The following is a 14,706-nucleotide window of genomic DNA, read 5'->3' as shown; positions in this document are numbered from 1 at the left end:
TTCTTTTTGTTTTTAACTTTCAAGATTTCTTGTATTAGAGTAAATAAAACGTGGTACAGAGATGTTTTAGTTTGGACTAAAATATGTTTTAGTTACGCTGATATTGTGTAACATGATTTTACCTATGGTACCGGTGCCCTACACATGACAGCTAGAGACTGACTGTGAGCCAATGTGGCCTTTTTTTTTTTCTATCTTTTCCTGGCGCGACCTCGCTAAAGCGGGGGATAACGATGCTGTTTCCTTTGGGGCGGGGTAGTGCCAGGAATGGATAAGGGCAAGCAAGTATGAATGTGTACATGTATATATATATATATGTCTCTGACAGCTAGAGAATTGAGTGTGAAAGAATGTGGCCTTTTTTTTTTTTTTTTTTTTTTTCCTAACGCTTCCTCGCGCGCATGCAGGGGGAGGGGCTTGTCATTTCATGTGTGGCGGGGTGGCGACGAGAGTGAATAAAGGCAGCAAGTATGAATTATGTACATGTGTATGTATGTATATGTCTGTATATGTATATATGTATACGTTGAAATGTATAGGTATGTGTATATGCGTGTGTGAACGTGTATGTATATACAGGTGTATGTGGGTGGGTTGGGCCATTCTTTCGTCTGTTTCCTTGCGTTACCTTGCTAACGCGGGAGACAGCTACAAAGTATAATAAATAAATAAATGTAAATATATATATGTCTGTATTTGTATATGTTGATATGTATATGTGCGTGTATGGGCGTTTATATATATATATATATATATATATATATATATATATATATATATATATATATATATATATATATATATATATTGGTTCTCAGTGAATGTATGTTTGCGGCAGGGGAGTGTGATGTCTCCATGGTTGTTTAATGTGTTTATGGATGGGGTTGTTAGGGAGGTGAATGCAAGAGTTTTGGAAAGAGGGGCAAGTATGCAGTCTGTTGGGGATGAGAGAGCTTGGGAAGTGAGTCAGTTGTTGTTCGCTGATGATACAGCACTGGTGGCTGATTCATGTGAGAAACTGCAGAAGCTGGTGACTGAGTTTGGTAAAGTGTGTGAAAGAAGAAAGGTGAGAGTAAATGTGAATAAGAGCAAGGTTATTAGGTACAGTAGGGTTGAGGGTCAAGTCAATTGGGAGGTAAGTTTGAATGGAGGAAAAGTGGAGGAAGTGAAGTGTTTTAGATATCTGGGAGTGGATTTGGCAGTGGATGGAACCATGGAAGCGGAAGTGAATAATAGGGTGGGGGAGGGGGGCGAAAATTCTAGGAGCGTTGAAGAATGTGTGGAAGTCGAGAGCATTATCTCGGAAAGCAAAAATGGGTATGTTTGAAGGAATAGTGGTTCCAACAATGTTGTATGGTTGCGAGGCTTGGGCTATGGATAGAGTTGTGCCCAGAAGGGTGGATGTGCTGGAAATGAGATGTTTGAGGACAATATGTGGTGTGAGGTGGTTTGATCGAGTTAGTAATAATAGGGTAAGAGAGATGTGTGGTAATAAAAAGAGTGTGGTTGAGAGAGCAGAAGAGGGTGTTTTGAAATGGTTTGGTCACATGGAGAGAATGAGTGAGGAAAGACTGACCAAGAGGATATATGTGTCAGAATTGGAGGGAACGAGGAGAAGTGGGAGACCAAATTGGAGGTGGAAAGATGGAGTGAAAAAGATTTTGAGTGATCGGGGCCTGAACATGCAGGAGGGTGAAAGGCGTGCAAGGAATAGAGTGAATTGGAACAATGTGGTATACCGGGGTTGACGTGCTGTCAATGGATTGAACCAGGGCATGTGAAGCGTCTGGGGTAAACCATGGAAAGTTATGTGGGGCCTGGATGTGGAAAGGGAGCTGTGGTTTTGGTGCATTATTACATGACAGCTAGAGACTGAGTGTGAATGAATGGGGCCTTTGTTGTCTTTTCCTAGCACTACCTCGCACAAATGAGGGGGGAGGGGGATGTTATTCCATGTGTGGCGTGGTGGCGATGGGACTGAATAAGGGCAGATAGTATGAATTATGTACATGTGTATATATGTATATGTCAGTGTGTGCATATATATGTATACATTGAGAAGTATAGATATGTATATTTGCGTGTGTGGACTTGTATGTATATACATGTGTATGTGGGTGGGTTTGGCCATTCTTTCGTCTGTTTTCTTGCGCTACTTCGCTAACACGGGGGACAGCGACAAAGCAAAATAAAGAAAATGAATGATTTATATATATATATGTGTGTGTGTGTGTTTGTATGTGTGTGTGTGGTTGGGTCCATTCTTTGTCAGTTTCTTGGCACAACCTCGCTGACGTGGGAAACTGCAATCATGTATAATAGATTAATAAAGATGAATTAGACCATAATTCTTAATGCTGTAATTTTGTATTTGTTAGCAGAGAAGTTGGATTTGAGAGAGAATAAAGCAAAGGACAGTTATAGTAGTATCTTGAAGTTGACATTAAAAAAAAAAGATATTTGTTCATTTTCAAGAAATACAGCACTTATCTAAGCATTAAAGTATGAAGACAAGTCAGATTGTCAGTGATGGTTGAATTGCCCAGTAGTAGTAAAATTGTAGGACAGAATTGCTTATACATGGGATCAGTGATTAAACATTTTTTCCTCTGAAATAGTTTTATTGGGATGGCACAGTGTCACTTTTTGTAGTAGTAGGATGCAACATTCATTAGCAATTCATATTTAAGAATGGAAATAAAGCCACACACATTGTACATATTCAGTGTATAAATAAAGAAATGTTAGTTGAACTATTCATAAACAATGTTCAGCCAAAGCTCAATTATGTTTCCCAAATCTGGTCACAACATATAAAGAAGCATAGTGAATGAACTAAGAGATTCCAGAGAAGAAAAACTAAGAGGTTATCTTAAAAAAAAAAAAAAGGCTGAGCCACACTTAGAGGCAAAAGGCTACAAATTTTCCCACTTTGAAGGTTAGAAAAAACAAATACAGACTAACCAGAGATCATAACTAAGCTTTTTAAGAAAAGATTGTGAAGAAGTATACTTTTTTAATGTAATGGTGGTGGATGGCTGGAATAAACAAAGTAATGGAACTGTGAATGTTGGCAATTTATAAATGTTTAAAAAGCTACTTAATGGTGAAAGTTTGGATGTGACACCACAAGTGTAGAATTTTCATCCTTCCTCTGTACAAATAGGTACTGAAATTACTAAAGCTTTTATGGTATCACAGTCTTGAAGTCTCTGTTATACTTTTTATATATCAGCTTAATTGTCTGATTTGTCCCAAGATTTTCAAACTGGTACTTTAAATATATCCCCTCAGGGATTTTGATCTTTGTCATTTCACTAAATATAATGAGTGAGCATAATAGTATGCATATCATGACAGATAATTCATTGATATTACTGGATTCCACTTGCTTGTGGTTAAACCCTGAGCATAAAAGTCAACTTTCATGAGGCTTTATCATCGTCAATAGATAAAAGGGAGTACAGTCTCATCAAGGAACTTCTTTATTTATTCCAGCATTTTCCTACTTCTGATTGCAGTGCAGCCCTACAGATGTAGGATCCCCATAAAAGGAGCCCTTAAGTTGTATTTAATGATGATGATGATAATTCATTTCACTGCTTGTGTGTTTTGCTCTCCATTTTAAGTAATCACTCCTTCCACAGTACCTCCGGTCAAGCACATTCTCGCAAGAAGAGATTAATCTTCCTGACATCAGAGCGACGACTTACTCTGCCTCCAGCAACTGTACTAGTACTGACGCCTACTCTTAGTCTTCCCTTTGGAAGGAATCTCCCAGTAGGCTATGGAGCCTCTATGACCATTTCCATCCCTTTCAAGAGTAAGATAAGCTCATCTCCTCAAAGATCGAGAATTCATCAAACTTAAAGTTGTTCTTGTTGTAACGCTCTGTTTAGCAAGTATTTTATCAGTTATTTCTTGTCACCTGTCATATTTCATCTCTTCTTGAAACTTGCCTTAACTTTATGTAAGCTGCTTTTTGGTTGCTGTGATGAACGTTTCTTCTGTGTCTGTCACATCATAAAATGATTTGCTACTTATGCCATGTTGCTATAGACATATTATCTTCTATGTGTCTGTATATTTACCTTTCTGCCCCCTCAAACATACTGTCATCTTGTTTCCCAGTTTCCAGTATGCCAGAGAGTACAAAGGATCTGACAATAATGAATCTGCACTTTTGCTAGTCCTTCACTTTGCACACAGACTATCAGTTGTCATTCCTGTTGCTCTTGTTTAATGTTTTTGCAGCTTTCAACAATATAAACAGTGCATCTGCCCATCTCTTTCATGGCTTGTCTTTAGAAGTAGTAGGTGGGTGACATTCACTGGCTAGAGAAGTACTGCTATGTGGGTATGTAAATGGTTAGTGATGGCATCACAGTGATTGAGCTCTGTGCTATCTGTCATAATCTCCTCTTTGGCTCATTTAGCTGTCTGTTTTCCTCAAACTTACTTGTGGCTTGCTGGATAATCTACAAAGTACACACTCTCCTTTAACATAACACCTGGCAGCACAGAACTCACACAGCGACAAAGCAAAATGAATAAATAAAATAATATATATATATATATATATATATATATATAGAGAGAGAGAGAGAGAGAGAGAGAGAGAGAGAGAGAGAGAGACTGAGTGTGAACGAATGTGGCCTTTGTTGTCTTTCCTAGCGCTACCTCGCACACATGAGGGGGGAGGGGTTTTTTATTTCATGTGTGGTGGGATGGCGATGGGAATGAATAAAGGCAGCCAGTATGAATTATGTACATGTGTATATATGTATATGTCTGTGTGTGTATGTATACATATATATATATATATATATATATATATATATATATATATATATATATATATATATATATATATATACATTGTGATGTATAGGTATGTATATTTGCGTGTGTGGACATGTATGTATATACATGTGTATGTGGGTGGGTTGGGCCATTCTTTCATCTGTTTCCTTGCGCTACCCCGCTGACGTGGGAGACAGCGACAAAGCAAAATATATATATATATATATATATATATATATATATATATATATATATATATATTTCTTTTTTTGTGGGTAGGTTGGGCCATTCTTTCATCTGCTTCCTTGTGCTACCTCGCTAACGTGGGAGACAGCATCAAAGTATAATGCTAATGATATAATAATAATAAATTTATTTATTATACTTCGTCGCTGTCTCCCGAGTTAGCAAGGTAGCGCAAGGTAACGGACTAAAGATTGGCCCAACCCACCCACATACACATGTACATGCATAAACACCCACACACACACATGTGCCTACCTATACATTTCAACGTATACATACATATACATTCAGAGACATATACATATATACACATGTAGATATTCATACTTGCTGCCTTCATCCATTCCCATTGCCAACCCGCCACACATGGAATGGCACCCTCTCCCCCCGCGCGCGTGCAAGATAGCGCTAGGAAAAGACAACAAAGGCCACATTCGTTCACACCCAGTCTCTAGCTTACATGTATAACGCACGGAAACCACAGCTTCCTTTCCATATCCAGGCTTCACAAAACTTTCGATGGTATACCCCAGACACTTCACATGCCTTGGTTCAATCCATTGACAGCAGGTTGACCCCATTATATCACATCATTCCAATTTGCTCTATTTCTTGTATGTTCAGGCCCCGATCACTCAAAATCTTTTTCACTCCATCCTTCCACCTCCAATTTGGTCTCCCACTTCTCCTTGTTCCCTCCACCTCTGACACATATATCCTCTTTGTCATTCTCTCCATGTGACCAAACCATTTCAGTACACCCTCTTCTGCTCTCTCTACCACACTTTTCTTTATTACCACATATCTCTCTTACCCTTTCATTACTTACTCGATCAAACCACCTCACACCACATATTGTCCTCAAACATCTCATTTCCAACACATCCTTCCTCCTCCGCACAACCCTTTCTATAGCTCACACTTCGCAACCATATAACGTTGTTGGAACCACTATTCCTTCAAAAATACCCGTTTTTGCTCCGAGATAACGTTCTCACCTTCCTTACATTCTTCAATGCTCCCAGAACCTTTGCTCCCTCCCCCACCCTGTGGTGCACTTCCTCTTCCATGGTTCCATCTGCTGCTCAATCCACTCCCAGATATCTAAAACACTTCACTTCCTCCAGTTTTTCTCTATTCAAACTTACCCCCCAGTTAACTTTTCCCTCAACCCTACTGAACCTTGCTTTTATTCACATTTACTCTCAACTTTCTTCTTTCACACACTTTACCAAACTCAGTCACCAACTAATGCAGTTTCTCACCCAAATCAGCCACCAGCGCTGTATCATCAGCAAACAACAACTGACTCACTTCCCAAGCCCTCTCATCCACAACAGACTGCATACTTGCCCCTCTTTCCAAAACTCTTGCATTCACCTCCCTAAGAGCCCCATCTATAAACAAATTAAACAGCCATGGAGACATCACGCACCCTAGCCGCAAACTGACATTCACTAGGAACCAGTCACTTTTCTCTCTTCCTACTCATACACATGCCTTACATCCTCGATAAAAACTTTTCAGTGCTTCTATATCAACTCTATCATATGCCTTCTCCAGATCCATAAATGCTAAATACTAATCCATCAGTTTTTTCTGAGTATTTCTCACATATATTCTTCAAAGCAAACACCTGATCCACACATCCTCTACCACTTCTGAAACCACACTGCTGTTCCCCAATCTGATGCACTGTACATGCCTTTACCCTCTCAGTCAATACCCTCCCTTACAGTTTCCCAGGAATACTCAATAAACTCATACTTCTGTAATTTGAACACTCACCTTTATCCCCTTTGCCTTTATACAGTGATACTATGCATGCATTCTGCCATTCCTCAGGCACTTCACCATGAACCATACATACATTGAATATCCTTACCAACCAATCAACAACACAGTCACCCCCTTTTTTGATAAATTCCACTGCAATACCATCCAAACTTGCTGCCTTGCTGGCTTTCATCTTCTGCAAAGCTTTCACTACCTCTTCTCTCTTTACCAAACCATTCTCCCTGACCCTCTCACTTCGCACACTACCTCAACCAAATCACCCTACATCGGCTGCTCTATCATCAAATACATTCAACAAACCTTCAAAATACTTACTCCATCTCCTTACTTCACCACTATTTGTTATTACCTCCCCATTAGCCCCCTTCACCGATGTTCCCATTTGTTCTCTTGTCTTACTCACTTTATTTACCTCTTTTCACCTCTTACACCTTTCTCTTGACCTCCTGCCTCTTTCTTGTATACATCTCCCAGTCATCTGCACTGTTTCCCTGCAAAGATTGTCCAAATGCCTCTCTCTTCTCTCTCACTAATAATCTTACTTCTTCATTCCACCACTCACTGCTCTTTCTAATCTGCCTATCTCCCATGCTTCTCATGCTACAAGCATCTTTTGCACAAGCCATCACTGCTTTCCTAAATACATCCCATTCCTCCCCCACTCCCCTTACATCCTTTTTTGGATTCAGAGGCATTTGATAGATTTGATAAAAGATAGACATCAGAAATTTCTTACTCCCTATGCATCCCTATGCATAAATGTCTTCTGAATGCTGTTAGGAACTCTAAGAATATTATCATTCCTTGTGTGAGAGTAAAAGGTGGTGTGTATGGTGTGAAACAAGTTGATTTTAGCTCTTGCTTTCAGTTTTCCTTGCTACCTTTAACATGGTCTGAAATATATTTGGCAATTTGTCAAGACATTGTAATTTCAATAGAGTTGATGAATGTTTTTTATGAGTGGTTCATTAGTCATTAAATGAAATGAGATTGATATGGGTTGCTGCCTCTTTCAGCTGAATTTTGGTGTAATAGAACGGAACTAGTCTTTTTTTCTGAGATCTCAAAATGATTTTCTTCTTTTTGTTGAAACTGGAAACTTGCCAAGAGTGGTAGGCCACTTTGATGATGTGTTTAGGAGGAGGATGTTTAAAGTAAATGAGAGTTTTGCTTTGAAGTTATAGTGTAATATATTTTCAGATACAGAAGAATTAGAAATTGCAAATGTGTTACAGACTGATGATTAGTACAGATGGTAATGGGAAATCTGAATTCACTAGTAGAGTCTCGCAGGGGAAAAAACATTGGAGGTGTACATTTACTTAGTAAAATGGAACAGCTTAAGTGTGGAATTTGCAAGAAACATAGAGAATGATTGCTTGGGTGTGAAACCTTAAATTTTTTAGGTCCAGTTAGATAGAAAATAAAACAGTAGATATGAATAGCTCAGGTATTATAATTTGGTAAAATTTTTGGAATTAAGTGGATGAATAGGGAATGAAGTTTATAAAAGGTATGTGGTGTATGAGTATCAGTAGAAAGATGCACAGATGAAAGCTTTTATCATCATATGGCTATGTTGGACACATGGTAGGTGATAGATTGGTGAATATATATGGTAAAGTATTAAAGATAATACAGAGAAGAGGTAGTTATTAAATAAGAGGCACAGATGCATTGAATGAATTGTTTATGTTTAGGTTATTTCACATACCAGAGGAATGATTTTGGAACTTTACAGTGGAGTTACATGAAGTGTGAAGGTTGGGGTGTGAAAGGAGATATTGATCTCACATGAAGAAACAATACATTTTAGAAAATGAAATGTTGAGAAGCATCTGTAAGACATTGAGGAGTGCTTATGTTTGTGGGAAAGCCTTTGTTGATGTAAGCACTCTGGACATAAGTTTAGGTTGTATGAGTAAATTAAAAGGATCTATATACCAGATACACCTCATATAATTATAAACTATTAAAGACAATAAAAGATGAAAATGATACTTCAGAAATTGAAAAGGCTGTAGTAGCAATAGTACCTGTATCTCTTGTAAACTATCACATTTTGTCATTATTTAATTTGTGTAAAGGTTACTCCTGCATCCATTACATCATCATATTGTATTCTACACATATCTTGTTGCCTTATTTATATTATCTTTTGTCTTTATATTGTTTCTGTTATCACTTTTAGGAACTTATTTTTCAGGAGTTACTGTTACTTCTTGTTCTAGTGTTTGAATGTATATTGCTAATTTCAGGAACGTTTCCTGATAGAAGCTACTGCTACTTCCTCTTCTTATGTTTGAATGTATGTTGAGGCCATAGAAAGCTTACTTTAGCCATTTGATACTACCTAATATTGCTCTAATTTGTTTCTGTGTGTGAACAATAACTTACACAAATTTTTTTTTTATTTCATTAAATTTCTGCACATACAAGAATTAGTGCATAACTATTTTTGGACTTTAATGTTTAATTATTTGTTGTAGGAGGCTTGCCTGTATGAACAGGTTTGGTTTGTAATGAAATGTGACATGTTTGGTGGGTGGAAAGTTTTTCATTTCTTAAGATTTAGCTTTATGAATTTGGGCTTTACACACCACCAGTTTTGTCAGTGTCAATCCATAGATGTGTCTGAACACCCAGAGCCATGGAGTAGTGGTCAGCTTTAGTTGATTGATTTAAAATTCTGAAATATTAACATTGCTGAGATTTTAAACACAGAACTGTTTACTGCCAATTTTAAAAAGTTTTCTCAGGACTTAACCCAATATGTATATTGTAAAGTGTTACTTTGCTGTCACTATTACCATTTATCTGTTTGGCATCTTGTGTTTGTCTTGACATAGTGTGAAAAAGTCACTTCATTCCCCACATGCTAAGATTATCTGCCTGTATGTTTCAGCAGCTTTCTGACTTGCCTTTAGGGGATAAAATGTCTCAAATTATTTGAAAGGGGAATTGGCTATGGCTGAATGTGCCTATCATCTAAGGTTGCAACCAAACAAAGCAGGGGATAGCAATGCTGTTTCCTGTGGGACAGGTTGGCTCCAGGAATGGATGAAGACAAGCAAGTATGAATATGTATGGGTGTATATGTATATATCTGTGTATGTGTATGTATATGTATGTATATGCATATATGTTGATAACTGGATGGGCCATTCTTTCTTCATCTGTTTCCTAGCACTACCTCACTGACATGGGAAATGGCGATCAAGTATAATAATAATTCTTTTTTCATACATATTCACCATTTCCCGTATTAGTGAGGTAGCATTAAGAACAGAGGACTGAGCCTAAGAGGGAAAATCATCACTTGGCCCCCTTCTCTGTTCCTTCATTTGGAAAAGTATAAAACTGGAGGGGAGGATTTCCAAAACCCTTCTTTCTCCCCTATCCCCAGACGCTTCATATGCACTGGTTCAATCCATTGACAGCATGTCGACCCCAGTATACCACATCATTCCAATTCACTCTATTCCTTGCTCGCCTTTCACCCTCCGGCATGTTCAGGCCCCGATCACTCAAAATCTTTTTCACTCCATCTTTCCACCTCCAATTTGGTCTCCCACTTCTCCTCGTTCCCTCCACCTCCGACACATATAACCTCTTGGTCAATCTTTCCTCACTCATTCTCTCCATGTGGCCAAACCATTTCAAAACACCCTCTTCTGCTCTCTCAACCACACACTTTTTATTACCACACATCTCTCTTACCCTATTATTACTTGCTCGATCAAACCACCTCACACCACATATTGTCCTCAAACATCTCATTTCCAGCACATCCACCCTCCTGCGCACAACTCTATCCATAGCCCACGCCTCGCAACCATACACCATTGTTGGAACCACTATTCCTTCAAACATAGCCATTTTTGCTTTCGGAAATAATGTTCTCGACTTCCACACATTCTTCAAGGCTCCCAGAATTCCCCCCCCCCCATGATTCACTTCCGCTTCCATGGTTCCATCCGCTGCCAAATCCACTCCCAGATATCTAAAACACTTCACTTCCTCCAGTTTTTCTCCATTCAAACTTACCTCCCAATTGACTTGACCCTCAACCCTACTGTACCTAATAACCTTGCTCTTATTCACATTTACTCTCACCTTTCTTCTTTCACACACTTTACCAAACTCAGTCACCAGCTTCTGCAGTTTCTCACATAAATCAGCCATCAGCGCTGTATCATCAGCGAATAGCAACTGACTCACTTCCCAAGCTCTCTCATCCACAACAGACTGCATACTTGCCCCTCTTTCCAAAACTCTTGCATTTACCTCCCTAACAACCCCATCCATAAACAAATTAAACAACCATGGAGACATCACACACCCCTGCCGCAAACCTACATTCACTGAGAACCAGTCACTCTCCTCTCTTCCTACACGTACACATGCCTTACATCCTCGATACAAACTTTTCACTGCTTCTAACAACTTGCCTCCCACACCATATATTCTTAATACCTTCCACAGAGCATCTCTATCAACTCTATCATATGCCTTCTCCAGATCCATAAATGCTACATACAAATCCATTTGCTTTTCTAAGTATTTCTCACATACATTCTTCAAAGCAAACACCTGATCCACACATCCTCCACCACTTCTGAAACTGCACTGCTCCTCCCCAATCTGATGCTCTGTACATGCCTTCACCCTCTCAATCAATACCCTCCCATATAATTTACCAGGAATACTCAACAAACTTATACCTCTGTAATTTGAGCACTCACTCTTATCCCCTTTGCCTTGTACAATGGCACTATGGAAGCATTCCGCCAATCCTCAGGCACCTCACCATGAATCATACATGCATTAAATAACCTTACCAACCAGTCAACAACACAGTCACCCCCTTTTTTAATAAATTCCACTGCAATACCATCCAAACCTGCTGCCTTGCCGGCTTTCATCTTCCGCAAAGCTTTCACTACCTCTTCTTTGTTTGCCAAATCATTTTCCCTAACCCTCTCACTTTGCACACCACCACGACCAAAACATCCTATATCTGCCACTGTATCATCAAACACATTCAACAAACGTTCAAAATACTCACTCCATCTCCTTCTCACATCACCACTACTTGTTATCACCTCCCCATTAGCCCCCTTCACTGAAGTTCCCATTTGTTCCCTTGTCTTACGCACTTTATTTACCTCCTTCCAAAACATCTTTTTATTCTCCCTAAAATTTAATGATACTCTTTCACCCCAACTCTCATTTGCCCTCTTTTTCACCTCTTGCACCTTTCTCTTGACCTCCTGTCTCTTTCTTTTATACATCTCCCACTCATTTGCATTATTTCCCTGCAAAAATCGTCCAAATGCCTCTCTCTTCTCTTTCACTAATAATCTTACTTCTTCATCCCGCCACTCACTACCCTTTCTAATCTGTCCACCTCCCACGCTTCTCATGCCACAAGCATCTTTTGTGCAAGCCATCACTGTTTCCCGAAATACATCCCATTCCTCCCCCACTCCCCTTACCTCCTTTGTTCTCACCTTTTTCCATTCTGTACTCAGTCTCTCCTGGTACTTCCTCACATAAGTCTCCTTCCCAAGCTCACTTACCCTCACCACTCTCTTCACCCCAACATTCTCTCTTCTTTTCTGAAAACCTCTACAAATCTTCACCTTCGCCTCCACAAGATAATGATCAGACATCCCTCCAGTTGCACCTCTCAGCACATTAACATCCAAAAGTCTCTCTTTTGTGTGCCTATCAATTAACACGTAATCCAATAACGCTCTCTAGCCATCTCTCCTACTTACATACGTATTCTTATGTATATCTCTCTTTTTGAACCAGATATTCCCAATCAACAGTCCTTTTTCATCACAAATCTACAAGCTATTCACCATTTCCATTTACAACACTGAACACCCCATGAATACAATTATTCCCTCAACTGCCACATTACTCACCTTTGCATTCAAATCACCCATCTATATAACCTGGTCTCGTGCATCAAAACCACTAACACACTCATTCAGCTACTCCCAAAACACTTGCCTGTCATGATCTTTCTTCTCATGCCCAGGTGCATATGCACCAATAATCACCCATCTCTCTCCATCAACTTTCAGTTTTATCCATATCAATCTACAGTTTACTTTCTTACACTATATCTTTCTTCTCATGCCCAGGTGCATATGCACCAATAATCACCCATCTCTCTCCATCAACTTTCAGTTTTATCCATATCAATCTACAGTTTACTTTCTTACACTATATCACATACACTCTATCACATATTCCCACCACTCCTGTGTGTGTGGGTGAGTGTCAGAGGTGGAGGGAATGAGGAGAAGGGAGAGACCAAATTGGAGGTGGAAGGATGGAGTGAAAAAGATTTTGAGCGATCGGGGCCTGAACATGCAGGAGGGTGAAAGCCGTGCAAGGAATAGAGTGAATTGGAATGGTGTGGTATACCAGGGTCGATGTGTTGTCTGTGGATTGAACCAGGGCATGTGAAGCATCTGGGGTAAACCATTGAAAGTTTTGTTGGGCCTGGATGTGGAAAGGGAGCTGTGGTTTCGGTGCATTATACATGACAGCTAGAGACTGAGTGTGTCTTTTCCTAGCGTTATCTTGCGCACATTCTGGGGGAGGGGGTTGTCATTTCATGTGTGGTGGGGTGGCAACGGGAATGAATAAAGGCAGCAAGTATGAATTATGTACATGTGTATATATGTATATGTCTGTGTATGTATACATATGTATACGTTGAAATGTATAGTTATGTATATGTACCTGTGTGGACATGTATGTATACACATGTGTATGTGGATGGGTTGGGCCATTCTTTTGTCTGTTTCTTCGTGCTACCTAGCTGACTCAGGAGACAATGACAAAGTATAATAAGTAAATAAATAAATAATGAAATTATACATGTAATTTTTTTTTACTTAACATACAAGCTGAGACAATGCCTCCAAAGGAATATAAGCCAGAAATTTAAGATTAGTGAAACAGAAGTATAACAGAGTAACTAAAGTTAATTGTCCATGGATCAGTGTATGGATTACTTCATTCACTGAAGAAATATCATGCATAAACAATTAGATAGTTAATGTTGTAGTTTGCCTTTTATGAATTTATTTACCTTGTTATAACAGTGTCTAGGTGTTTGCTTTAGTTTTAAGAAGATTGCTTAATTGTTATGATTTATCACTTATTGAACTAAGGGTTAGATTTCAGAGCACGTTCTTGGGTGCCTGTCAGCACTATTCTTTCCTCTAGCATTTGTTACAGACATATTCACAGACATTTTACCAAAACCTATGAATGAACGTTATGGGTGTTGCACCACTAGAGATGATACAGTTTAAGTATTCTAAAGTGAAACTGGACTTAACAAGGACCTTGAGTTTTCTAATCAAGCATTCTTGGTTGAAAACCTTTTTTTATTGTTGCTCAGAATACTGTACACTTTGTGTTTCTAAAGATCATATTTCCCAGAAGTACAGTACTTCTCTAATCTCGATAAAAAAAAAAAGATTACTTGGTTTTTTTTTAAATCTTAAGATACTAGCCCTTGATAATTTATTCAATATTTGGATCACACTTTCTTGTGAAAAGAGCAAATAAGAGGCTGTTTCATTTCGCAACACAGTATGACTTGATCTTTATTGATAAGACTAACTGTTATGTACAAGCAAACACACTTTGTAGACTGACCTGTCAATTAACTCTATCCTCACCGACATAATCCTTATTGACATAAGTCTTGTTACCACTGAATTCATTCAAATCTCTGGGTAAGGCTTTTTCCTCTGTGACAGTTAATATTCTCTTAATATCTTAACAACTCAAGACATCATTCTTTGACCATGACCAAAATTTTTT

General features: G+C 38.8%; 1 protein-coding gene and 1 long non-coding RNA gene across 2 annotated transcripts in view; both read left to right on the top strand.

The window, feature by feature from the left end:
• LOC139758129 (uncharacterized) overlaps positions 1–14,706 on the top strand; it is a 28,467-nt gene that overhangs the window by 6,703 nt on the left and 7,058 nt on the right. Inside the window, exon 3 of the mRNA XM_071679267.1 lies at positions 3,648–3,823. Within this exon, the coding sequence (XP_071535368.1) occupies positions 3,648–3,823 (176 nt within the window). The remainder of the gene's footprint in view (positions 1–3,647; positions 3,824–14,706) is intronic.
• On the top strand, positions 7,599–13,748 carry LOC139758130 (uncharacterized). The gene is made up of 2 exons (XR_011714767.1): positions 7,599–12,898; positions 13,005–13,748. It is a non-coding gene; the product is annotated as an uncharacterized lncRNA (long non-coding RNA).

Source organism: Panulirus ornatus, chromosome 29, assembly GCF_036320965.1.
Source record: "Panulirus ornatus isolate Po-2019 chromosome 29, ASM3632096v1, whole genome shotgun sequence".
Classification (NCBI taxonomy): domain Eukaryota; kingdom Metazoa; phylum Arthropoda; class Malacostraca; order Decapoda; family Palinuridae; genus Panulirus; species Panulirus ornatus.
Note: the sequence above shows the minus strand (reverse complement) of the source record. Positions and strands in the feature narration are given on the sequence as shown.